The 27,649-nt window shown below is 32.0% G+C and overlaps 1 protein-coding gene across 2 annotated transcripts; it reads left to right on the forward strand.

Annotated features, from left to right (window-relative positions):
* Positions 1 to 3,091: 3,091 nt before the first annotated feature.
* On the forward strand, positions 3,092 to 27,649 carry LOC141293992 (sarcolemmal membrane-associated protein-like). Of its 2 annotated transcripts, XM_073826067.1 has the most exons (10): positions 3,092 to 3,168; positions 4,702 to 4,761; positions 11,918 to 12,037; positions 12,140 to 12,214; positions 14,920 to 15,225; positions 18,819 to 18,936; positions 19,382 to 19,553; positions 21,284 to 21,418; positions 22,949 to 23,036; positions 25,639 to 27,649. In XM_073826067.1, the coding sequence occupies exons 1-9, from the start codon at positions 3,117 to 3,119 to the stop codon at positions 23,030 to 23,032; spliced, it is 1,122 nt and encodes a 373-aa protein (XP_073682168.1). In that variant the 5' UTR covers positions 3,092 to 3,116; the 3' UTR covers positions 23,033 to 23,036; positions 25,639 to 27,649. The 2 variants fall into 2 exon arrangements, with proteins under 2 accessions (XP_073682168.1, XP_073682167.1); XM_073826066.1 differs by lacking the exon at positions 22,949 to 23,036.

The raw sequence follows: 27,649 nt of genomic DNA on the forward strand, positions 1-27,649 counted from the left end.
AGTGGATCAAAACCTTTCATCAAATTTGTCCTAAAACCAAAAAGAATATCTGTTCTTATCTTAGGACAACTTTTGATGAACTCTTTTGATCCACTTCGAATGTTGACTACTGTATATATATATATATTCTGCCTAAAATAATAATGATAGTAATAATGAAAATTTGTTTTCTGGATTTTAAATCCAGTTTTATGTAAAATTTTAAATGTTTCAGCTCATTTTGCATAATAATAATAATAATAATAATAATAGTAATAATGAAAATTTTTTAGGAACAATCAAATTGTTGTAAAATTTTTTGTTTGTTTACATTTTAAAGTGTTCGAATCTATTCTAAGTAATAATAATAATTGGAAAAAAATTTATAACCTATTTGTTGTAACTTTTTCACTTACATTTTAAAATGTTTACATCTACTCTGCCTAATAATAAATTTAAAATATTTTTTTTTTGGTGAATTTAAAATTTAAATTCAATTTCTTTTCGTTTCAGCTCATTCTGCCTAGTAATAAATGTTTAAAACAGTTTGTTGTAACCTTTACTTTTTAAAATGTTTGAATTTTTTTAACCACATAATAATAATGATAATAGATAAACATAACAATAAGCTCTTTGTTGTAACTTTCATTTACATTTTAAAATCTGTATTATAATGTTTAAATCATTTGAGCCTAATGATGATAAAAATAAACCAAACTATATTAAAATCATCCTCAGAAATTTTTTCAGGATTCTTAGAATATCTTTTTTTTATCTGAAATTTATCTAAAATAAAAAGCTTTTGTAACAGTATACACTATACCATCATAAAAATTATTAATTTTATTTAGCAAGGATGCTTTAAATTGATCAAAAGTGATAAAGACATTTATAATTTAACAAAAGATTTCTATTTCAGATAAATGCTGTTCTTCTGAACTTTGTTCATCAAAGAAACCATCAAAATTCTACTTAGCTGTTTTTAACATAATAATAATAAATGTTTTTGAGCAGCAAATCAGAATATTTTGAAGGATCATGTGACTGGAATAATGATGCTAAAAATTCAGCTTTGAAATCACAGGAATAAATTACATTTTAAAATATATTCATATCGAAAGCTGTTATTTAAAATAGTAAAAATATGTCAAAATGTTACTGTTTTTGCTGTACTTTGGGTCAAATAAATGCAGGCTTGCTGAGCAGAAGAGACGTCTTTAAAAAAAACATTAAAAATCTTACTGTTCGAAAACTTTTGACCGGTAGTGTACTCTGCCTAATAATACATTTAAAACAAACTATTTGCTGTAACTTTGTTTAGACACTTTTAGACTAATAGTAATGATATTAATAGATAAAAATAACAAAAGTAACTTTCATTTACATATTAAAGTGTTTGAAACTTTTCGACATAATAATAATAATAATTTGTAAAAAAAAAAATATATATATATATATTCTGCCTAAAATAATAATAATAATAATAGTAATAATGATAGAAATTTGTTATGAACAACATATAACTTTTTTGTTTACATTTTAAAGTGTTTAAATTTATTCTAAGTAATAATAATAATAATTGGGAAAAAAATAATGACCTATTTGTTGTAACTTTTTCACTTACATTTTAAAATGTTTACATCTACTCTGCCTAATAATAATAAGTTTAAAACATTTTTATTTGGTCAATTTAACATTTAAATTCAGTTTCTTTTAAAATTTTAAATGTTTCAGCTCATTCTGCCTAATAATAATAATAATAGTAATAATAATAGTAATAATGATAATAATTTGTTACGAACAATCAATTTGTTGTAACTTTTTTTTGTTTGTTAACATTTTAAAGTGCTGAAATCTAAGTAATAATAATAATAATTGGAAAAAATAACCTATTTGTTGTAACTTTTCACTTACATTTTAAAATGTTTACATCTACTCTGCCTAATAATAAATTTAAAATATTTTTTTTTTTGGTGAATTTAAAATTTAAATTCAATTTCTTTTCGTTTCAGCTCATTCTGCCTAGTAATAAATGTTTAAAACAGTTTGTTGTAACCTTTACTTTGTAAAATGTTTGAATTTTTTTTAACCACATAATAATAATGATAATAGATAAACATAACAATAAGCTCTTTGTTGTAACTATCATTTACATTTTAAAATCTGTAAACCCTATGATCAGTGCAGATTTTTTTTCAATTGATTCTGGACCAGGTTGTAACCTCATGAAAGCTCCTTCGTGTGAAAAGAGATGCAACTGTTGAGGGGACATTTAGACCTTGTCCTCTTTGTTCTGTCCCTGTGTTTCCAGCTGCTCCCAGTTGTTGGGACATCTGACTTTGACCTCCTCAGTCTTTTCGGTTTAGAATCTGAGATTACAGCCACACAGATTAAACCATAATTCACTGGTCAACCATTACCTATGACGAAATCTTTTATTCATTCTCCCTTTAGTCCCGTTGAGTCACTGTTCATTTGCGCTTATTCATGGAACACTGAGTTCAGAAGATCCATCATGTGATGTAACAGCAGTGAGGGCGGCTTTTCAGGTCATATATTGATTTAAATATGCAGTGTTTGACCTGGTGTCTGGGAGTAAAGGAAATATTTTGACATTTACAACTTCGATTGAAAAGATACTGAAAATTTGAGATACACTTCACTCATGTGCATTAGTGATGGCATGAGCAGGAGTTTTCTTTAGACTGCCGTCACCACTTCTTATTCATACCCCATTTATAACTCATTTTAGTCCATGTGGATACTACAGCAGTGCAAAATTAAATCTGCAACTAGTTTAGCATGTGACTGTGAATCCTTTTGGAAGCCCAGGTCACTCAAATGACCATGTGTGGGCAATAACTACCACCAGCCAGAAAGGATAAACTACAGGGGGCTCATTCACTGCCTGCTATTTGTAGATCAAGAGTAATTCTGACTATTATATTAACAGCCTACAAACACACCCCTGTTTAGACATACATATTGAAGCGGAGAGCCTGGTAAAGGTTGTGATCATTTTTTTTTTTTTTTTAAATATTGTTTTAAGTTATGATTGTGCCCCCCCTCCCTCTTTTCTAAGTGGTCTCTTCCACTCTTCCTCCATAGAAAACCAAATAGATGCTAAAGAGTGCGATATGTCAGATACTCTGAGCCCCAGCAAGGAGAAAAGCAGTGACGACACGTCAGGTACGTTAAACATGGAGACATTTATAATGTATGAATTGGTGCGTTTTGGTTCCTACAGCTTTCATTTATACATCCTGTTTTTTTTTTTTTTTTCTTTTCAAAATTATAAAAGCTTGATATTTTATCTTGTATATAAATTATAGCTTGTGATGTAAACTTAGTCTTTTTTAGATCTAGATTTATTTTTCAAACTTTATTTTATTTATTAATTTTAATTCTGCCTTTTTTATTTTTCTTTTTCTTTTCTTTTTGTTTTTTCTTTGTTCTTGTTTTGTTTTGTTTCCTTTTTTATTATAAATATCACATGAAAAGCTTTGTTTTATCTTATAAATTATAACTTGTGATGTAAACTTAGTCTAATTGTTTTTTCAAACTTTAATTTTTTTCTGTTCATGCTTTCAGTTTTTTAAAATTCTGCCTTTTTCATTTATTAATTTATAAATTTCTTTCTTTGTTTTTCTTTTTTCTTTTTATGATAATAAATATATAAAAAGCTTTATGTTTTATCTTATATATAAATTATAACTTGTGATGTATTAGTCTGATTTATTTTTCTAGATTTATTTATTTCTTGTTTTTTTAAATTCTGCCTTTTTCATTTATTGCATTTTTTAAATTTATATTTCTTTCTTTCTTTCTTTCTTTTTGTTTTTTTTTCCTTTTGTTCTTGTTCTTTTTTGTTTCTTTATTTTTTAAATGATAAATATCATATGAAATTAAATTGTTTTATCTTATAAATTATACCTTGTGATGTAAACCTAGTCTGCTTTATTTTTTAAACTTTAATTTTTTCTGTTCATTAAATTTTTAAAATAACTTTGTTTTAGTTTTTCTTTTTGTTGGTCCTTTTTTTTCAAAAATAATAATATATGAAAAACTTGATGTTTTGTCTTATAATTTATAACTTGTGATGTATTAGTCTGATTTATTTTTCAAGATGTATTTTTGTTTTTGCTTTTTTTTTTATTCTACCTTTCATTTATTATTATTATTTTTTTTTACAATTTACTTTCTTTCTTGCTTTCTTTTGTTTGTTATTTTTTGTTTTCTTTTTGTCAGAAATAATAAATATCATATGAAAAGCTTGATGTTTTATCTTTTATATAATTTATATGCTTTTTTTATTTGGCCTCTTTCATTTCTTGCATTTTTTCCCTTCATTTTTGTTTTTTCTTCATTCTTGTCCTTTTTTTATTTCCAAAAATAATTAATATCATATGAAAAGCTTGATGTTTTATCAGATATATAAATTATAACCTGTAATGTAAACAGGCTGATTTATTTTTCAAACTTATTATTTTTCTTTTTGTTTTGTTTTTTGTTTTTCATTTATTGCATTTTTTAAAAAGTCTTTCTTTTTTTCTTTCTTCCTTCATTTTTGCATTTCTTTTTTCTTTATTGTTCTTTTTTGTTTTATTGTTTTTATTCTTCATTTAGTTTTTTTAGTTTTTATTCTTTTTTTCTGTCCTTCGTTGTATTTTTGTTCTTTCCTTTTCATTTTTTCATGTTTTATTCTTTTTTGTCTCATTCCAGACGGACAGATGGACGAGCAAGAACTGAACGAGCCCCAGAACAGGGTTTCTCTTCTGAAAGGTAATCCCTCCATTCTTTTCTCAAAGTTTTCAGCTTCCGTGTCTGAAATGCCATTGCTGATGTGGGTGTGTTTGTATGATTTGGCTGGCCTGAAACATTTAGTCACCCTCTTTATCTGCACTCATCAGAGCTCAGTGGACTGGCATGCGTGCAGCAACTGTGCAGCATTACAGGGTGTGTTATTCCCAAACCACACTATATATGGTCTGCATCTGCTGGAGGTGACAGCGGTGGGACCCGAAGGGGTTAGCGGTGGGCTTGAGCAGTCCTCCTCCTGGCAGGTGTCTCAGCGTCATCCTGTTTATCTCCCTCCCTCAGATCTTTCCCCTCGCCCCACTTTATGTTCCACCGGAGGACAGTCAGGAATGTAAACCAATTACAGTCCAATTAGACCCTGAGTGCTTTCATAATGTCACGTACAGCTGCTGCTAAAACGTCTTGTCAGTCAGAAGAAAACGTTTATTGGACAAGGGTTGCTTTGAGCTGATACAAAGTATCGCATTTTCGCTTCTCTATGGAATTCTAAATGTGTGCAGTGTTACATTTAAAACCTTCAGTTACTTTAAATGAACATTCCACCTGAAAACAAAAAGAAGAAAAATCTGTATTACTCTGTATTACTATCTTTTATAGGACCGAAAAAAGTTTCTTATGCTTATCAAAGTTTCATTTATTTGATAAAAAATACCGAAAATTACATCATATTCTGAAATATTATTGCATTTTAAAATGACAGTTTTCTATTTTAATGTACTTTAAAATATAATTTATTTCTGTGATGCAGAGCTGAATTTTCAGCATCCTTACTCCAGTCTTCAGTGTCACACAGTCCTTCGGAAATCATTCTAATTTGCTGATTTATTATTTTTGGAAACGGTTGTGCTGCATAATATTTTTTTCCGAAACCTGTGATACTTTTTTCAGGATTGTGATGAATAAAAAGTTTAAAAGAACAGCATTTATTCAAAATTGAAATCTTTTCTAACAACAAAAGTCTTTACTGTCACTTTTTATCAATTTAACTCATCCTTGCTGAATAAAAGTATAAATTTCTTTCAAAGAAAGAAAGAAAAAAAATACTGACCCCAAACTTTGAACGGAAATATAATTTATTTAATAAATGATGTTCTATTTAAAGTTTTATTTGTCAAGGAATCCTGAAGAAAGTATCACAGGTTCCCCAAAAAAATATTAAGCAGCACAACTGTTATCATCATATTAGAATGATTTCTGAAGGATCATGTGACACTGAAGACTGGAGTAATGATGCTGAAAATTCAGCTTTGCGTCACAGGAATAAATTGCATTTTAAAGTATATTAAAGTAGAAAACCGCTATTTTAAATTGCAATAATATTTCACAATATTATAGTTTTTTTTTGTATTTTTTAATCAAATAAATAGCCTTGATGAGCAGAAAATACTTCTTTATGCCTAAACTTGGGCTTTGAACAGAGCACTGACTAAAAGTCATGCATAGACCGGCAGAAAATGTTTAGTGAAAATTCTAAGTGATTTTAAAGACCTTTACCGTATCATATTGTCTTATAAAAAAGGTTTTAAAAAACAGGTTCAAGCAGCAGTTACATTAATGAATGGTGATGAAACAGACACTACAGTGACGAGCTGGAATGGCGCTAATCTCTACTGGTAGTTTGTTTTCTAGTTGTCATAGTGGCTCCGCTGGATCGAGGGCATTCGCCCCCTTCTCATGCGGTTCATCTCAGATGTCATCTGCTCAGTTGTGACTCTCACCCGCTCAGGCTGAAAATATCAAGATCATTCATCTACTCTCACCCTGCTGAGTCACACTAGACAGCAGGACATTTGGCTCCCACACAAGCATTTCCAATAAGCCTCATCCGTAGGGTCATATCATGGAAAACAGCATTTCGCAATCTACAAAGACCATTTATTGAAACTATAAAACAAAAGCAGCTCATTGAGCTCATTAATATATGACTGGCCACTTTTAATTATTCATCGCTCATTGAATATTCACCAACTTATTTTACTAATTTTTGTAATTTTTTTTTTTTTTAAAGAAGTCTCTTCTGCTCACCAAGCCTGCATTAATTTGATCCAAAGTACAGCAATAACAGTAACTATTTTTGCTATTTAAAAAATGGTTTTCTATTTTAATATATTTTAAAATGTAATTTATTCCTGTGATTTCAAAGCTGAATTTTTAGCATCATCATTCCAGTCTTAAGTCTGACGTGATCCTTTTAAAAATCATTCTAATATGCTGATTTGCTGCTCAAAAAACATTTATCATTATTGTTATGAACAGCTGAGTAGAATTATTTTTCAGGTTTTTTCGATGAATAGAAAGTGCAGAACAACAGCATTTATCTGAAATATAAATCTTTTGTAACATTATAAATGTCTTTATCATCACTTTTGATCAATTTAAATCATCCTTGCTAAATAAAAGTATTGATTTATATTATTTATATATCTATATACATTCTATATCCCTCCAAAAAATAGTGTATAATGTTACAAAAGTTTTTTTATTAAAAAAAAATGCTGATCTTTGCATCTTTCTTTTAATCAAAGAATCCTGAAAAAAACTCAACTGTTTTAAACATTTATAATAATAATAATAATGTTTCTTGAACAGGATATTAGAATGATTTCTGAAGGATCATGTGACAATAAAGACTAATGATGCTGAAAATTCAGCTTTGATCACAGAAATAAATTACATTTTAAAATATATTTAAACAGAAAGCAGTTATTTTAAATGGTAAAAATATTTCACAATTTTACTGTTTTTGCCGTACTTTGGATCAAATAAATGCAGGCTTGGTGAGCAGAAGAGACTTCTGTAAAAAATGTCAAAAAACCTACTGTTCACAAACTTTTGACTGGTAGTGTAATCCACTCTAAGGGTCAAATAGCTTGTAAAATGATTATTTGAAACTTAATTATGGGTGTTTTTTGGTGAAAGACACCTTGAGTAAGCCTAAGGTGGAAAAATTTGGCTAAAGTAGCATATGGCAACTTTAAAAGTGATATTAAGCTCCTGCTGGGGCAGATAAAAGCCCCTGGTAGAAGTTGTGTTTGTGTAGTAGACTTCAGTGTCATATACTGGTGAACTGTATCTGTATCTGTTCTAAATAAGAGATATGACTCAGCAAAAACCTCAGTGTTGGCTATTTACAAAATAACCATTTATTTTGTAATTAATCTGTTTGAAACTCATATTTTCACATGAGTTTTTTTTTAACCAATTAGGCAAGTTCTCATTGAACAAAAATGTTGGTCAGACACGCTTGGCATTTGGTTTAATTCAGTCTAAGTGGGCTCTCGTGATCGCGCTGAGCTCATGTCCTTTAACAGGACGTCAGATAAGGAGCGCTGGCTCGGATCGGAGGAAGTGCCAGTTTCAGCACCTCATTGTTCGAGGGCGCTCTTGATGAAGTGTAGGACGTGCCCGCCAGACTCAGAGGCAGCCAAGACCTGAGGGACGTGTGCGCAAGAGCTTTTCTATACCTTCATTCATTAGTAGCATGCATGTGTTTCCAGCTTAAGATAATGAAAATAAATCTGGATAGATGGTGTTATTCCTAAACACCAGTAGACCCAATAATGTAACTGTTGTCAAGAAATCACACTTTCTGGTGTAAAAAGAATTGCAAAGCTCATTTGTAGTGCATACTAAGTCAAGTTGCTGAATACTCAATGTTTTTTTGTAATGAGATACTACTTATGTATTTTTTAATTTGTTTTTCTTTTACAGAGACTCAATTATATTAAACCAATTAAATAAAAATAAAAAATTGAAATGTATTGTTAATATTAAAATAAATAATATAAAAAATAAAAACAAATAATATTAAAATTGAAATATTAAATTATATTGAAATCAAAATAATTACGTCTGATTTCAAAATTTCAGAACATTTAAGAACTGAATGTTCTTCAAAGTTCAATAATTTAAATGGCTTATAGTTTGTAAAATTATTTTTAACCCACAATTTTCAACAATTCTGCTCTACAAGTAATTTCTACTCAATAATATAATATTTAAATATTTTAAAGCTTGACATAAGAACATTTTTTATTCATTCTAGAAACCTGGATGAATTATGATTTTTCATGAATTTTCTAGGTCTAAAATTCTCACTTCCTTAATTCCTTAATATATTCAGGTCCGCTAGGATTCTGGTTTCCTAAATAAAAAATGAAAAGTTGAGGCAGTGAATATGTGTTATTTATTATCATTTAGATGCTATTATAGTTTATTTTTGGTCATTTTGCTAATTTTATTTTTTGTAAATATCGTTTTTGTATTATCATAAATTTTTTTCCCAGTTTTATTTATCTATGAAGTTTTTGTATGGTTTTTAGTTACCTATAATAACCCTGGAATGAAATAAGCTGTTTTTGCTTATTTTAAAGCTTGAATGTCATACATTTAATCATTTTAATCCTTTTTTGGCTCCCATAAAAATGGTTGAGAACAACACTGATCCAGATATCTGTAGTCAACATCTTAATTGTTCAGTTGATAATTGTCATTCAGAAATCTACTGTATTTGCCTTGGATCATAACACATTTGCATTAGTTTTTGCATGCCGATTTGATTTGTCCAGTAAGCTTTAATGGTAAAACGTGCCACTAGGAGGTGCTGTTGAATTGCTCTTTCACCCCTAGATTGCATCTAAACCGAGGCGTCTGGCATGAGTTATTCAATTGCCTTAATGAAGAGTTATCTGAACGCATGTAACCTTATATGGCTCCGATACTCAATCTCAGCTATAAAATCCGTTCGAGACGCTCTTGATGAAATCACTGAAGAAGGAGCAGAATGAGATTACACGCCGCTTCGTGCCCTCTCTCATTAAATAAAAGGCCAAACTTCAGAAACGCCGCTAAATAGACTCCGTTACATCATTTTGCCTGAAAGCAACTCCCTCGCCCGCAGTAAACACCGTTCGTCTGACATCATGACGGATTACCAGCCCTTAAATTAGCGCATGACTTCACCCACATCTGTAGAGCGTTCAGAGAGGGGGACGTTCATCAGTTTATGGTCAGAGGAGGCTTTCCCAAAGCCTGTTGTTCCAAGACCACATGAGAGACCCACTGGATGCTCCTCAGAGAGACTGCTGAAGTCATGCTAGGGAACGCGGGAGAGCGTCTAATATCTCTTTTGCTTGGCCTGATGTGGGTCATCTCAACGGCCCATTTGTAGATCTTCCATTAGAGCTGTCTGAGCGTGCTGGACTAACGTAATCCTGTCTGAAGTCAATGCATTTTCGCTGTTTGGTTGTCCTCTGCAAGCTGGGTCATGCATGCAACTGAGCAAATAGAAATACATCATCCTTCACATAATGAATTGATTCTGAGCAAGCATCTTGATTTTGGTTAGCTGTATTCGAGTTTCAGCACTTGATGTTTCTGCCCATGGGGTCGAACAAAATGTGCCATTTGTGGCGCCAGAGGTTTTGACCCATCGTGACAGATTGGTCTCACGCTTACGGTGCCTTTGGGCTTTTAGGAGAAGCATTTGTAGCACAGAAATGTTAATGTTATATTTTACATTTGTATTCCTGTGCAAAAGGTCTCCTGGCTTTGGGAGACACAGAAATGCAATGTTTGTATAAATTCGATCTGTCCCTACTGGTTGAAATATATATTTAATATGCATTGAAATAAATTAAATTTAATAATAAATTACAAAGAATTAAATATTAAATATAATATTAAAAATGTTTTTTTTTACATGTAAAATAAAATACTGGTTGAAATATATATTTGCATGCAATTTTTACAGGGTTTCAAGGGTTTCACTAGCTATGTCAAAAAAAAAATAAAAAAATTGTAAAATATAATATTAAAAATGAAATAAAATATAATTTAAAATATAATATTTATTTTCCAAATTAAAGCCCAATGCAAATGTTGCCTAAACTAAAATAAAAAATGGCTTCCTAAAGACATGTTTAGGCATGAAAGAGTAATTAGATACTAACCTAAATGTCATTAAATATGTGTCAAAACTACTTTTGACATTATGAAATTGATATAAGTAAAAAGTTAAATTAAAACTATATAAGTATAAGCAAAAAAAGTGAAAAATAGCAATAAATAAATAAATAAATAAAATAATAATTCTAAAGTAAGAAGTTAACTGAAAAACAAAACCTAATATTTTTACAGGGTTTCAAGGGTTTCACTTGCTATGTCAATAAAATAAAATAAAAATATAAAAAATATATATAAAATATAATACTGAAAATAAGTTATAAAATATAATATTAAAAATGAAATAAAATATAAAATTAACTCATATGTAAAATATAAAATGAAATAAAATATTAAATAAAATACAATATTATTTTAAAATAATAATTATACAGGGTTTCAAGGGTTTCACTAGCTATATCAATAAAATTAAATAAAAATATTAAAATAAAAATAAAATGTAAAATAAAATATAATATATAAGATATAAAATATAATAGTAAAAATTAAATAAATTATTATTTTATTATTTTATTAAAATAAAATAAAAAAACATATGTAAGATAAAATACAATAAAAGCTATAAAATACAATTTTGCCACCTTTAATGCACAGAGTTGCAATTTTCCAATGTTTTTTTCCAAATTAACCCCAATGCAAATTTTGCCTAAACTAAAACCTGAACTGATGTTTTCCTAAAGACATGTTTAGGCATGAAAAAGTAATTCACAGATATTAATGTTTGTGTCTCTAAGGGCTACAATCACTAGGATTTGACAAGCTGCATCATTCATGTTTGAGCAAGATGAGTTATAAATGCAATGCTCAGGGTTTGAGGTTTTACTCATTAGGTCAATTTATCTCTCTTTTAATGTCAGAATCAGAAAGAGCTTTATTGCCAAGTATGCTTGCGCATACAAGGAATTTTGTTTCAGTATTATTAGCTTCCAGTACACAGAGACGCACAGACAATAAAAATAAGAGAATAAGAAAAATTACACTTATGTAAGCATAAATAGACCAAAAATAGAAAATAATAATAATAATAATTTGTAAAAAAATAAATTGACAAATAAATATGTATGTACAGATGTGCGAATGTCTTTTTTACTTCATGTCAGCCATGTTATTTCTTCATGCTCCCTCATTGCATCGTCTGATCTGTGTGTGTTTGCAGAAATGGACAGGAACCTGGAAGCTGGAGACACTGAGCAGGTCATTCCGCACCTCCACCGAGAGCTGCAGGAGGCCCAGGAGCTCGCCAACACTGGCAAACAGAAATGCCTCGAGCTGCAAGGTACGGCAGGGTGCTAAACACTGCTTTTAATAGTGATTTTTGCCTAAATAATAAAGGGTCACGATTGCACTGTTAAATCGCTGAATGTCTTTTTCTCATCAGCCCTGTTGGAGGAGGAGAGGAGAACCAACAGACAGCAGACTGAAGAATCTGCTAAGCAGATCCGCTTTTTACAGAGTGAGTCATTTAGCACTTACATCAATTGTGCTTTAGTGTTTTTACTTCAATCTTCAAAAAGACTTGTGAATCTAATCATCAATATGGGAACAGTTTTTAGTCATGCACTGAAAAGTTTTTTATTTTACCACCAAGAATGAAATGTAAATACATTTAAATGGAGCATAAGGCATTTTTATCTTAACTTAAACATTTTCATATAGCCAAAAAACTAAATATTTTTAAAATAATTAAATAAATTGATTTAGTAATCAACACTCAAATAAAAAAGTTTTTTTTTTATATAAAATGTTTACTGATTCATGTTTCCAGTTTTGTTTAAATTGCATATTGCAATGCAGTTTTATCTTAACTTTTTTAATGATTTACTTGTTTCTACTTCAGTTTATTGTTAAAATGAATTTTTAAAGCAAAATTAAAGTTTTCATCTAGCTGAAAAAAACTAATATATTTTAAAATAATTATTAAATTTTAATTTATTTATTTATTAATCAATAGTCATATATTGCAGGTTTTATATAAAATGTTTACTATGTTTCTGCTCCAGTTTTTTTAATTATTATTATTTATTTATTTTTTTACTAAAATGCCAAATTTGAAATTTAGGTTTTATTCATTTTATATATTTTATATATATAAAATAAGACCGTTTTTATGAAAAAAAAAAAAAAAAATTTGAAAAAAAAAAAAAAATTCATGACAGATTTATTCAAACATACATTAATTATAAAAATGAGGTTAAGTAAAATTATACTGAATATGTAATATAGTGCTTATATTAATGAAACGCTCCTATGTAGAGTTTTTTTATGGAAATTAAATGGCTTTCCTGAGGTAAACGTTGTTTCAATCACTTTTTTTATGCTGTTGAGTGATGCATTTCAGTAAATCATACAGGTTTGTTCAGCACAACTTTTGATGTAAATTCATGTTTTTTTTGCTATAACTAGTAGTAAAGAGGTAGACATGGTAGACAGAAGAAGCATGCATTAAAATTTGAATTTCAATTATTGGATCCAGACATGCTACAAGTAAAGATTACTAAAGTGAAAACTGCATAGACTAGAGATGCGCGGATGGCTCAATCGTCACCCGAATCCGCAGCTTCAAATAAATGATCCGCCCGCCCCCCACCCGCACCTATATTTTTCTCTGATTTAGATAACCGCACCCGATCGTCATATTACACTTATTGTAATTCTTACTTTTGCATGATGATATGATAAATGGATGGTTCATTTTTAACAGCAGATTGATTCAGCTGATCTGCACATCTCTGCACACTTTTGTAACGTTACGTTTAATCACACTGATTTTAAGCCAAATCCACACAGAAAAGAATAACGTTAACTGACATCTGAATGCGACTCTGCGCAATCTCTGACGAAATCGGTCGGGTTTTCTCTGTGTTAGAGCCGTTCTAAACTTACTATTTTAACGCAAACTGGATGCTTGGACTTTGGAAGTTTACAGGGGTTTAAGAAAAGTCTGATCGTAAAAATCTGCTTCTTTTCATTTTTAAAATATTGTTTTCGTTATAATCTACTGATTCAAATAAGTAATCAATAATAATAACCACTGCGCGCCTAGCCCGACATGCTCTCGCGAATGAATGAACAGGCTGCATCTGAGGACAGAGCAGGCGCGTACGCATCAGTCACAATCGTCATATATATGTGACCCTGGACCACAAAACCAGTCTGAAGTTGCTGGGGTATATTTGTAGCAATAAATAGCCAATAATAGCCAAAAACACATGGTATGGGTCAAAATTATTGATTTTTCTATTATGTCAAAAATCATTAGGAAATGAAGTAAAGATCATGTTCCATGAAGATTTTTTTGTAAAATTCCTACTATAAACCTATCAAAATGTAATTTTTGATTAGTAATATGCATTGCTAAGAACTTAATTTGGACAACTTTAAAGGTGATTTTCTCAGTATTTTGATTTTTTGCACCCTTAGATTTCAGATTTTCAAATAGATGTATCTCGGCCAAATATTGTCCTATCCTAACAAACCATACATCAATAGAAAGCTTATTTATTGATATATATCTCAGTTTTGTAAAATTTAACCTTATGACTGGTTTTGTGGTCCAGGGTCACATATTTCAAAAGAAGCCGGCGCCACGGTCCTGACCACATCACTGTCTTTACTGGGTGTTTTTAGGGAATATTTAAATTTATTAACATGCGATTGAATTAGCTATTCATGTGTTGGACTGTCATGATTTTGGATAATGCAGGAGCCCTGCAGCAGGACACTACTGAATGATGCGCATCAGATAAGTGGGCAAACGCAAAGCCGACCAATGCACTACATCACTGCATTACCGTGCTCAATTGCATTAGCACAGGCACGACTCCCTTCAATCTTTATGGAATGTCACCGTTTCTGTCACCAAAAACTTCTCGAACAGGCAAACACACACACACACAAATGAAATATCCTCTGTCTGATGAAAAAAGTATTTAAAATTCATGTTTTAGAAAATTTAGTTAATATTCAGAATGCATTTTTTTATTACCCGACCCACCCGACCCGCGGATTATCCACAGCGCCGCGGATGTAACCGCCATCCGCGCATCACTAGCATAGACTAAAAGATCTCTGAGAAATTGTGAAATCGAAAATATTTTTAGTTGCCATGTTTAAATTTTTAGATCTAATAACACTTGTTAATCATGTTAAAATCTTCAGCTCAATTGGCGAAGCTCCAGTCTGACATGGAGGCGTTGCGTGAGCAGAGAGAGAACACTATCACCACCACCCGCGAGGAGCTCTACAGCGCTCAGGAGGAGATCCTGGTGCTCCGGCACGCCATGGAGGCCGCCACGGCTGAGCGAGAGCGAGAGATCGCCGCCCTGCAGGGAGACCTGAGCGTCGTCACCGCCGAACTGGACAAATGGAGACAGACGGCAGCCAAGTATGAAGTGGAGATCAGCAACCTGCAGGCCAGCTTCCAGCTCCAGAGCCAGCACCAGGAAAGAGCTAGTCAACTCCAAGGTACTCCATTGGGTTTTGGCCATTATAAGCCTTAGCTGAGCAGAATCACTATTGAACCCAGACCCGGTTCAGCGGTGAACCTGCTGTGTCCCTAATGTGCTGTTTGGCTTGTAATGATCGCTGGATGTCATAAATCAAGCGGGAACAATGGCTGAGATCATTACTGATCTGGTGTTTTGTGATCTCTCTCTTTTCTAGCGCCTTTGATTCCTGTTTGGAAACATTTGTTTCCTCTAATTTGCATTGTTTGAGTTCAGTTTTTCACCATGAGAAGAAAATTGAGTTTGAGTTAAATGAGCACATGCAGTACTTTTTAAAAGATTGGGGCCAGTGAGATTTGTATTCAGCAGGGATGCATTAAACTAATCAAAAGTGACAGTATGTTACAAAAGATTTCTGTTTCACATAAATGCTGTTCTGTTGTACTTTCTATTCGTTTAAGAATCCTGAGAAAAAAGTAAAAAAAAAAAATCTTGAGCAGCAAAATCATCATATTAGAATGATTTCTGAAGACACCGAAGACTGCGGTAATGATACTGAAAATTCAGATTTGATCACAGGAATAAATTACATTTTAACAAATATTCAAATAGAAAACGGCTATTTTAAATTGAAATACTTTTTCACAATTTTACTGGATTTTAATGAAATAAATGCAGCTTTGGTGAGCATAAGAAACTTGTTTTTTAAAAATCACAGTTTTTTTAGTTCAAAGATTGAATATATCTTTACACATATCAAATGTGGATGTTCATTCACCGTTTCTTTATGTCTTCGCATTTCACAAGAAGGCATATTAAGAAGGCACACATGCTGTATTAATTTTGCTAGGGTCTTTCTCTCCAGGCATTCCTTAATGTGTCGTCCAGAGTCACGAAGCGGTTTTATTATCGTCCATCCTGCTGGGTTAATTTATTATTTATTGGATTCTTGTTTTGTTTTTCACAGAAAAATGTGCATAAAAATGTTTTGACAGTGCTTCTGAGATCTTTTAAGCCATTTTAGGCTACAGCAGTATCTCAACCTATAAAATAAAACATAACAGGATAAAATTAATACTAGTGGTATACCGAAATAAAAATATCAAGCTGAAACCAAAAATCTGGACACAGACACTGGAGTGGACAGAATGTTAAATTAACCTGTTTTGAGTAACTATAAATGTTTAGGTAATGTTTTTCACCTGATATTTTAAAATCTGAGGGATTATATATATTATATAATTATTATGTAAATTATAGGATTATAAATTATTAGTATTATAGGAATCATATTTTTATATGTATACACTACCACTCAAACGTTTTTGAACAGTATCATTTCTTTTCTTCGTTTTTTAAGTCTCTTCTGCTCACCAAGACTGCATTTATTTTATCCAGATTACAGCAAAACAGGACATTTAAAAAATATATATTTTTACTATTTAAAATTTCTGTTATTTTATTTGAACATATTTTAAAATATAATTTATTCCTGTGATCAAAGCTACATTTTCAGCATCATTACTCTAGTCTTCAGTGTCACAATGATCCTTCAGAAATCATTCATGATGCTTTGCTGCTCAAGAAACATTTATTATTATTATTATTATTATTATTATTATTATTATTAATATTTAAAACAGTTAAGCTATATTTTTTAGGACTCTTTTATGAATAGAAAGATCTAAAGATCAGCGTTTACCTGAAATAAAAATGCGTCCATGCGGACCGTGAAAGCTTTTGACATGATTAAATAAAAAAATGCCAAACGCTAATTTCTAATAAAAAAATTATATCAAGCACACCAGGGTCAGTGTTTGGGTGCAATCTTCAGTGCAGCGATGAGAGCAGAGATCGGCGCATTGCGTACAGACAGATGTAGCTTTCAGTGAGTGAAAAACGTTGATGGAAAACGCATTATGTTGGGGTTAACTCGCAAAATATTGTAAATATATCTTTTTATACTGTATTTTCATACATTTTTATGTTTTAAACCATGAAGGTGAGCCAATGGATATCACACAAGCAACGTGAAAACTGCGCAATATGTTAAAGTGAAAGTAAAAGCAGCGCTTTCAGCGTCTGTCGTGCACATTCTCTCAGAGACAGTGATAGACGAATATATGCTGATATTAATTTACTTCCCTAATATTTCTCTTGTGCGCCGAACACAGTGGGGAAAAAAAATAAAAAGAAACGTATTTTGTGTAGGCTAAGGGTTGTTTTTGAAAGTCTGTGTTTAAAATAAAGCTCTTCATTTTCATTGATGACTGTAGTGTTATTAGGGGTTAAGAAAGTCTTAATTATGATTTCAGGTGGTCTTAAATGTGGGGACTAAAAGGCAAGAATTGCGATGAAACTTTATAAGGCTATCCATTGAATAAATATGAGCGCTGCACGTTTCAAAGTCAGCTGCGGCGCTGCTTTGTGTACCATTCTGATAGCGCCTCCTGCTGGAAGAGAATGATCTGACATTTTTAATAAGCTTGTACTTCTGTTGTCAAAAAGACCAATGTAAAAAAATAAATCCATGGTTTTAAGCAGCAAACATGTAGAATTGTAAATGTGAACTGATGGATCGACAAGATCATGTGTTATACAAATTAAAATTAATATAATACTTGATTGACAATAATTGTTTAAATTAATATAAGAATTGATATTTTTTACTCTTGAAAGCTGGAATTAATATAATTTAAGAAATCTTTTTTGTTTTGTGAAACCTGCATCTGAATTGTAAATTAAGTCATTTTTTTATTTTTATTTTTTTTGTTCAGGTCTTTAAAAAGGTATTTAAATGTCTAGAATTTAAGATAAAATATGCAGCAGATACCCTGGTCTCGCAAAAAAACATAAATCGTTTTTTTATATATATAATTGTCCGGACCTCGGCTGGTGAGCAGGGTTCATTACTGGACCTTGAGCCGTTTTAGTTGAAGACCCCTGCACTATACCATTCAAAAGTTTGGAGTCTGTATATTTTTTTTTTTTTGGAATAAAATACTTTTATTTAGCAAGGATGCTTTAAATTGATCAAAAGTGCTAATATTCTGAATTCTATTTCAGACAAATGCTGTTCTTCTGAACTCCCTAATAAACCTGAAAAAATTCTACTCTGCTGTTTTTAGCATAATAATAATGTTTTTTGAGCAGCAAATCAGAATATTAGAATGATTTCTGACGGATCATGTGACTGGAGTAATGATGCTAAAAATCCAGCTTTGAAATCACAAATAAATTACATTTTAAAATATATTCAGCTAGAAAACAGTTATTTTAAATAGTAAAAATATTTCAGAATTTTACTGTTTTTGCCGTACTTTGAATCAAATAAATGTAGGCTTGGTGAGCAGAAAAGACTACTTAAAAGAAAATTAAAAAAAAAACTTTTGACTGGCATATTTTTAAATGTTTATGTAAATATATTTTAATATCTATTTATATACATCTATTTTAAATTATATATAGTTTTATCATTTTAGTTTTATTTTTTAGTTTATTATTTAATGTACTGTCCAAAAGATACACTTAAACACTATGTAATAGGCTGTTTAGGGTGTGAGTGGAGGGGATCAATTCTATAATTTGCTTTCCTCTCTGTTTCTGTGTCAGGTGAATTGGAGAAGCTTCAAACCGAATGCTCTAGTCTGCAGAATGAATGTGACAGTCTGCGGTCTGAGAAGACAACGTTGATGCAGAAGCTCCACAGACTAGAAGAAGAGCTTGACAGGTGGGCCGCATTCACACGAATAGTTTCTCAAGGTCTTTTAGAAAATTTCGCACAACAAAAAATGAGTCACCCGGTTTTAAATGTTTTATAAGTACATTATGTCAGATTCCACACCTGCTCTGTTAAATAAAGAATGATTGAATCATCATATTGCACAAGAACCGCATCTCTTTGTTTACAAAGACACTTTTCCAATGATACTTCTTAAACAACCGGTTACCATTATAATATTTAAGTACCTTTGTCCTGTCCTTAATCTCTGCCCTAGGCAGTGCGTGTATGTCTCTATACTGACGTTATCGTTTTATAGGTAACGCTATGAGCTCATCTGCCCTAGAGCTTCGCAACACTATTAGGAATGTTCTACAACATTCTTTTCCTGGCACGAATTTATTCACATAAACGGCACGATCTTTGACTTTATTTTCTGTTCTTTGTTTCAAAGCTCCAAAGAGCGGAGTGCAACGTTGAGCTGCAGCCTGAACGCTCTGGAGAAATCCCAGGGTGACCTGGAGAACAAACTGGGGTCAATACAAGACCAGCACCAACAGGACGCTAGCAAACTTAAGGTCCAACTGGCCAAAGCCGAAAGCCGCACCAGAGACCTACAGAAAGAGGTACGAGCAAATAAAGACCACCCAGACCTTTTACAACTTCCACAACAAAAATTGACAGAATGTACTTACCCCTTTGTCATCCAAGATGTTGATGTCTTTCTTTCTTCAGTCATAAAGAAATTGCTTTTTGAGGAAAACATTTCAGGAATCATTATCTCCATATAGTGGACTTCTATGGTGCTCGTGAGTTTTAACTTCCAAATGCAGTTTAAATGCAGCTTCAAAGGGCTCTAAATGATCCCAGCCGAGGAAGAAGAGTCTTATCTAGCAAAACGAATCAGTCGTTTTCTAAAAAAAAAAAAAAAAAAATTATATACTTTTTAACCTCAAATGCTCGTCTTGTCTAGCTCTGCGTGTACTCTGTGTATTCTGGTTCAAGACAGTTAAGGTCAGAGGTCGCGAAAACCGAAAATTATTATTATTTTTTTTAGCAATGACGGAAAAATCTGAAGGCTGTCTGTCTATTTGACAAATTACACTGAGGATGATCTATTGTAATTTGTTGCTGTAATTCACACCCCTGTCCAGTTGGTGGCGAGTGCGCTCCAGTGTAGCAGCAGAGTACTGGATCCAAAACAAAAATGAAACTGTCACGAGTCTTTTGCTGTGCCTTTGATTATGCTCAGGCGACTACACAGATATATCACATCATATTAAAGAGAGCCAAAACGGTATTTATTGCTTGAATTTCCTAATGAAATTGACAGAATTTCATTGTGATTTATTGGATGGGAGGCGCACTATGTAGGCTATTTGTTCAGAGGGGATAAATGGGTTGAAGATCCAAATTGCAGTGTCACTGCAGCTTCAACTTGCTTTACACAATCCCAGCTGAGAAATAAGGGTCTTACCTATCAAAACGATTGGTCATTTTCTAAGAAAAATACAAATTGATATACTTTTTAAACCACAAATGCTTGTCTTGCTTGTCTTTGAGAAAAACATTACATAAAACCATAAATGCTCGTCTTTCTCGTTGTTGAGGAAAACATTCCAGGATTTTTCTCCATATAGTGGAATTCATTGGTGGCCAATGAGTTGAAGGTCCAATTTGCAGTTCCAATGCAGCTTCAAAGGGCTCTACACAATCCCAGCCAGGGAATAAAGGTCTTATCTAGAAAAACGATCAGTCATTTTCTAAGAAAAAAAAAAACATTTCACACATTACTTCAGTTCAAAAAGTTAGGGTAGGGCCAAAAATCTCATTTTCAAAACTTCAAAACTGTTTTACCTTTTTTTTTTTTTTTTGTAAAAAAGGCGTTTGACTTTCTTTGCACGTTCGCTTTGTAAACACCAGGTCGGTACATCTGCCAATGTCACGTGTGACTTCCAACGTGATTATGCAGTAAAGACGAGCATTTGTGGTTTTAAAAGTATATAAATTTGTATTTTTCTTAAAAAATGACGTTGTTTTGCTAGATAAGACCCTTGTTTCTCAGCTGGGATCGTGTAGAGCCATTTGAAGCTGCATTGAAACTGCAATTTGGACCTTCAATCTCTTGGCTCCCATTTAAGTCCACTATATTGAGAAAAGGCTGGAATGTTTTCCTCAAAAACCCTCATTTCTTTTCAACTGAAGAAAGAAAGACATGGCGGTGAATAGATTATCAGAATTTTTATTCTGGAAGTTAAACTACTTCAAAAAGTCTTACAGACACAAATGTATTTTTTTGTGTTTTGTTGTTGTTTTTTGGTGCAATGATTTGCATAATCTCTCTTTTTCTCTCCAGTACGACGACACTCAGAATCTGCTCTCAGATCTCCGGCAGCAGTATGAGCAGACGGAGCAGGAGAAATGCTCCATCAACGATGAGCTGGAACAGTGCAAGGTCAACCTCAAACTCCTGCAGGAGAAGGGCAGCAATGTGAGTCTCACAACCAGCACATTTGCATTTGCAACACACTGCTTTGCAGCCAGCATTAAGATCGTACTTCAGTTAATTAGCTGTCGCTTACATTACGCCATTATTGCAGTTTTCAGCAACCAGTGATAGATCTTCCTTCGCTGTTTTGCACTGCTGTGGAAAACACCGCTGAGCACACATATACAACGTGATTTTGTAAGCTGTTAGCAAATATTATTTGTATTTCAGCACTGTACACAACCGGTCAAAAGATTTTTTGTTTTTTAAAGAAGTATTTTCTGCTCATCAAACCTGCAAGTACAGCAAAAATTTTGAAATATTTTTACAATTTAAAATAGCTGCTTTCTATTCAAATATATTTTAAAATGTAATTTATTTGTGTGATCTGAATTTAGCATCATTACTCTTCACTGTCACATGATCCATTTGAAATCATTCTAATATTCTGATTTGCTGCTCAAAAAACAATTCTATTATGTTGAAAACAGCGGAGTATAATGTTTTTAGGTTTCTTTGAATAATAGAAAACATTTATCTGAAATAGACATCTTTTGTAACATTATACATGATTTTAGCATCACTTTTGATTAATTAAAAGCATCCTTGCTAAATAAAAGTATGATTTCTATCATTTCTTTCCCTAAAAATAAAAATAAAATGTTACTGACTTTTTCTATTTATCAAAGAATCCTGAAATAAATGTACTCCGAATGATCATGTGACACTGAAGACTGGGGTAATGATACTAAAAGTTCAGCTTTCATCACAGGAATAAATTACATTATAAAATATATTCAAATCGAAAGCAGTTATTTGAAATAGTAAAAATATTTCACAATTTTACTGCTTTTGCTGTACTTTGAATCAAATAAATGCAGGCTTGGTGAGCAGAAGAGACCTTACATTAAAAAAAAACAACATTAAAAATCTTTTGACTAGTAGTGTAGGTGCATTCAGATGTTCTATAGTACACTAAAAAGCTATAGGTTTCAATGGATATTGTTATTGTTTATGAGTTCATATTAAGTAATTAACCCCTCAAAACTTCAGATTTTTCACTTTCAGGTTTTCCTTTTTTCATCATTATGACCTAAGAAGAATATTTCCCACTGTTTTTTTTTTACTTTTTTGCTACACAAAACTAGTTATCACTTTAATATCCCACAATTCCCTTAGTACAATCCCTTGCACACTGCTGATTGGATTCACAGTCACTTTATGTCGTTGATTGAATTTAACACCGATAAATTGTGTGCTGTGATTTATTAATGCCTCGAACACTGTCCACGTTCCTGATGTCCTTCCTGCTTCTAGATGTCCAAATGTGTTTTGTGGTTCTGGGGCGTTTGATATTTGTGTGTGTGTTGATTTATGGACGGTCCCTCCCACCGCACCCCTTTTTCTGGCCGTTTTTGTTTGTGTACGTTTGTATGTTTGTTGTAGATGTTTCGACTTCCCCAGCTTGATTTCCGTTGAATAGTTTGACGATTTGATTTTTGTTTTATTTGTAATATCCCTTCCCTCCTCTAGCCATCCATATTGCAGCCTGTCCAAGCCATTTTCATCGGTCTATTCCTGGCTTTGCTGTATTGGTGCTTCGGCCAGTTGTGGTAGAAAGGTACACACGCTCCTGTTGAGTCTGTTTGTGTGTCTCCTGTTTATCCACCTCTGTATATATCATCATGTATATACACGACCTGTGCATGGCAAACTCTCATCCGTCATCTCTGCACCCGCTTCGCCCCAAAATCCCTTTTCGGTGCTTGGCCACACGTGGGAACTCTTAACCGATCCCTCATCCACCCAGAATCACCTATTACTAACCAAACACATTAACTGTCTTGTCCTGCTCGGATCACCATATAAATCTCTGCATTCTGGGATTTTGGATGCTTTTTTCTTTTTCGTTCTGTTTTGGGGCGTTTTGGTCATCATATCATCTGTCTTTTGCTGTTCTTCTTTACTTTTGTGAAACTAAAGGCATATTTCATCCAAAGATGAACATTCTGTCATCATGTGCTCACCCTGGTGTTGTTTCAAACCTGTATTAATTAGTATTATTCGAAGAACTATAAAGAAGATGTTTTGACGAATGTTCATGCTGCTCATTTCCATGCAATGAAGGAATAAAGTGATCAGTGGTTGTCAAACTGTGAAAATAACTAAATGACAGCATAACTACAGCCCACATGACTCATGCATTAAATAGAAGTCATACGAAAATATATATTTTTTGATGTAGCTTATTCATGCATTTGCACATTTAAACTGGGTGCATTAAGACAAGTTTTGTTGAGTTTTTTTCTGTGTTATGTGGATTTCTGTATTTTCTGACCTGAAGTATGAGCAGTGTAAAAGTTTTGTGGCAAAAAAAAAAAAAAAAAAAATATATATATATATATATATATATATATATATATAATACTAATAAAAAAGCTCTGCAAATTTTAATGTTTTTATATATAAAATATTTAAAGTATTTAATTAACATTAAATACTTGTATATTTTCCAATACAGTATTGCTATTTCAATAGTAATGTATTTATTAATTTAGTTTTTATTTTAAAAGTAAAGTATTTGATTATAATTATCATTATATATTAAATATATAATTAAATTAAATATATTTTATTATTTATTTATTTATAAAACACTGAACAGTTTTATACAGAATATTTAGTTTTTATATTTTAAAAGAAAATATTTGATTTTAATAATCATTATATATTAAAGATAATAATAATAATAAGAATAATTTTAATTTTATTGCATTTATTTTTATTTTTATTTTTTTCCTTTTAGAGATTGACCATTGGTCACTGAACACTTTTATAGAGAAAAAAAGCAGCATTAAAATTGTGTATTATATGTATATTATATATAAATATTACTGTAGGTCCATAAATTAAAAAGATCATAATTATAATTATTATTAGTTTTAAATGTATATATTGTATTTAATTATCATTAAATGCTTTTATTTTACAGTACAATATTATTTCAATAGTAAATAGTATTTATTTATTTAATTTTTATATTTTATTATAATAGTTGTCTTTATATATAAAAGGTAATAATAATAATAATAATTATTATTATTATTATTATTATCACCATTTATTTATTTTTAAGATTGATAGCCCTTAGTCACTCTACATTTTATACAGAAAAAAAAGAAGTATGGAAATTCTGCATAAATGCTTTTGTGTTTTACTTTTAAATTAATTATTATTATTATTATTTTTTTTTTAGTTAATTAATTATTAGTTTATTAATAGTTTATTATAATTAGCATTAAATGCTTTTATTTTACAGTACAATATTACTGTTTCAGTAGTAATGTATTTATTTTTGTATTTGTTTTTTATATTTTAAAATAAATCATTACATGTTAAATATTATTATTATTATTATTTATTTATTTTTTAAGAGTTTGGCACCCATTGGTCGGTCAATGTACACTTTTATACAGAGAGGAAAAAGCATAAAAATTCAGCTAAAATGCTTTTTTTGGTCCCTTTTTATTTTACAAATAAATAATAGTTTATTAATTTTCATTAAATACTTTTTTACAGTACAATATTACTGTTTCTGAAGTAATGTATTTATTTTTGTATTTGTTTTTTTATCTTTTATTATAATTATCATATAATAATAATAATAATATTATAAATGTTTTTTTAAGACATTGAGAGCCCTTGGTCAATGCACATTTCTTTACAGAAAAAAGCAGAAAATTCTGCTAAAATGCTTTTTGTGTGTGTGTGTGTGTGTGTGTGTGTGTGTGTGTGTGTGTGTGTGTGTGTGTGTGTGTGTGTGTGTGTGTCTCACAGAAGACAACTTAGAAAGCCATACAGGTTTAAAACAACGCAAGAGAGCAAATGATGTTCCATCTTGTCATTTTTGACTGATCTGTTCCTTTAAACGCAGCTTTTCTTTCTTCGGCTTTGAAGAAAGCCGTTTGTGTTTGCGTTTATTTGCTTTGTAACTTCTGTGAGGTAACTGGTTCTCCCAGTTTTTCTTAAATATTTGCTTTCCCTCTCTTCTCCCTCTTTTTCTCCGTTCATCAGTGTATTTCTCTTCTAACTCTTTGTCTCTCTTACTTACTCTCACCCAGGTCTCTCTCTGTCTCTCAGCTCCAGTCTCCAGTGCTTCTGTCCTGGTTGCTCTGGTGCATCTTAGTTAAAACCCTTTATTAATTTCAATGCTGTCGTTTCAGAGCGGATGGATGCCCTGGATGCCGGTGGTCGCCGCCGTTGTGGCCGTGACAGCAGTGGTGCTTTATCCCAACTTTTCCAAGAGCTCCTCCTGAGAACCAATCAGAACACGAGCACTTCCTGTCCCCGGCACGGCCCTCTGTCCAATCCCGATACTCACGCACACACACACGCACACACACACACACACACACACACACACACACACACACACGGTCTAAATCTGAACGTAATACCTCTCGTTTTTGACAATACAGCCCCAATGTCTGTGTAAAATGCAAATGTATATAGTATAGAACGAAAGAGGAGATACAACTGTAACGCATACTATTAGAATAAACAATCTATGAGCATTTTTGTCACTCGGATGGGAATTTTAATGATTAAACTGGCCTAAACTAGGTCTGCCGTTTCTTTTTTTGGACTCGGATGTACAGCCAAATGAATCTGAATTCTAGGGCACAGAGGGGCGAAGTGCCTACTTATTAAATACTACTAGGACTAGTTCACATTGAAGTGCCACTCATGCAGCGTATCATCAATTCGAATGAAAAAAAAAAAGTCTAAATTTCACGTCGTCTGTGCTGTTTTTCGTGTGTTCGACCCGACATGCTTCTAGCACAGTGCTGTCGTTGTTCTCTATGGCTGTTTCTCTTGTATCATGTATTATAAGCAAATGTTCATGTCAGAGACACTACAAGCATCTAGCTGATTTTGAAATTGGACGTTCTTGACATGTTAGGGTTCAAACGGAATGGAGCGTTGACCTAAAAGAAAAAAACAAACGTTGTAGCTTTTTACCAACACACTGTCCTGCTGTTTGGACTGAGATGGAGCACTTTCCGTACTAAAAAACTCCTACAGTACCTCCTGAAAAAAAGGCTCGGGGATTTTGCTGCCTTACCTGTAACATAGGTTTCTTCTTACTGAATGCAATTGGATGCAAAGACTGGGGGAAAATGGGTGGAAGTGTCACGAATCTGAATGATTTTGCGGGTGAACGGAATGAGTTGTTGAAATTTTGGATGTGCGAGCTGCTTTTGAGACTGCGGGAAGACGAATTAACCAATGATGTGTTTGGTGTGTGGTTCACATTTGTCTGCTGTGCTGTAAATAAACAGTCGTGGAGCAAAAAAGCCGAACTCATCTGGTTCAACGTGTCGAGGATTGTGTTTTTGCATTTTTTTTTGTTTTGTTATTGTTTTACTGGAAAGACACTGCAACAAAAATCCATCACACTTGATGGATTTTGACCTCGAATGCAAAAAAGCAACGCTTGTAGCACAGAAAGGATAGCTTTAAAACAGCGTTATTTTTCTTCTTTAGACAGCATGATGGACTTTTTGATTTCTAAAATCCGTTCCTTCACGTTGGAAGAATGCTCACGGGCCGTTTGTAAATATGTATGTATGAATGTTTATGTGTAAATATGTTATAGTCACGAAATAAACATTGGATATAAATGATATCGCTCACATCTAATTTGCTGCTGAAGCCAGTTTTTAGGAAATGATGCATTGGCCTCTTCTCCAGTTCGTTTTAGTTTCATAGATGCATTTGTACTTTTGTTTCAGCGAGTTTCGGAGCATCGGAACTAAGCTAAAGATGCAAACGGTGATGTATTTAAACAGGTCGTAGCTGAACCTAGACTGGTTTTTGTAAGCGTCAAGTTTGTATTTTTGTTTTTTCCTTCTTTGTCAATTCATAGTGGTGGAATAGAGTCTTTTTAAGTTTTAAAATCGCTAAACCTGGGCCTTTGGGAAATGATCTCTTTAAACTGGTCACCAACTATCAACCAAGTCAGTACAGTACAGTACAGCACACTGCCTGTATATAGTTTTATTGGTAAATATTGTTTTTGAGTTTCAGAATTACAGTTTTGTTTTGAACATCAGTCGAAATTCTATTTTGTAAAGACATAGAATGATATAACAGAGTTTCTGGAATACAGATAAAGGGTATTTGCACTAACAAGTGTGATGTGCATGAATTCAATAAAACAACTTCACTTTC

This window comes from Garra rufa, chromosome 20, assembly GCF_049309525.1.
Source record: "Garra rufa chromosome 20, GarRuf1.0, whole genome shotgun sequence".
Lineage (NCBI taxonomy): Eukaryota > Metazoa > Chordata > Actinopteri > Cypriniformes > Cyprinidae > Garra > Garra rufa.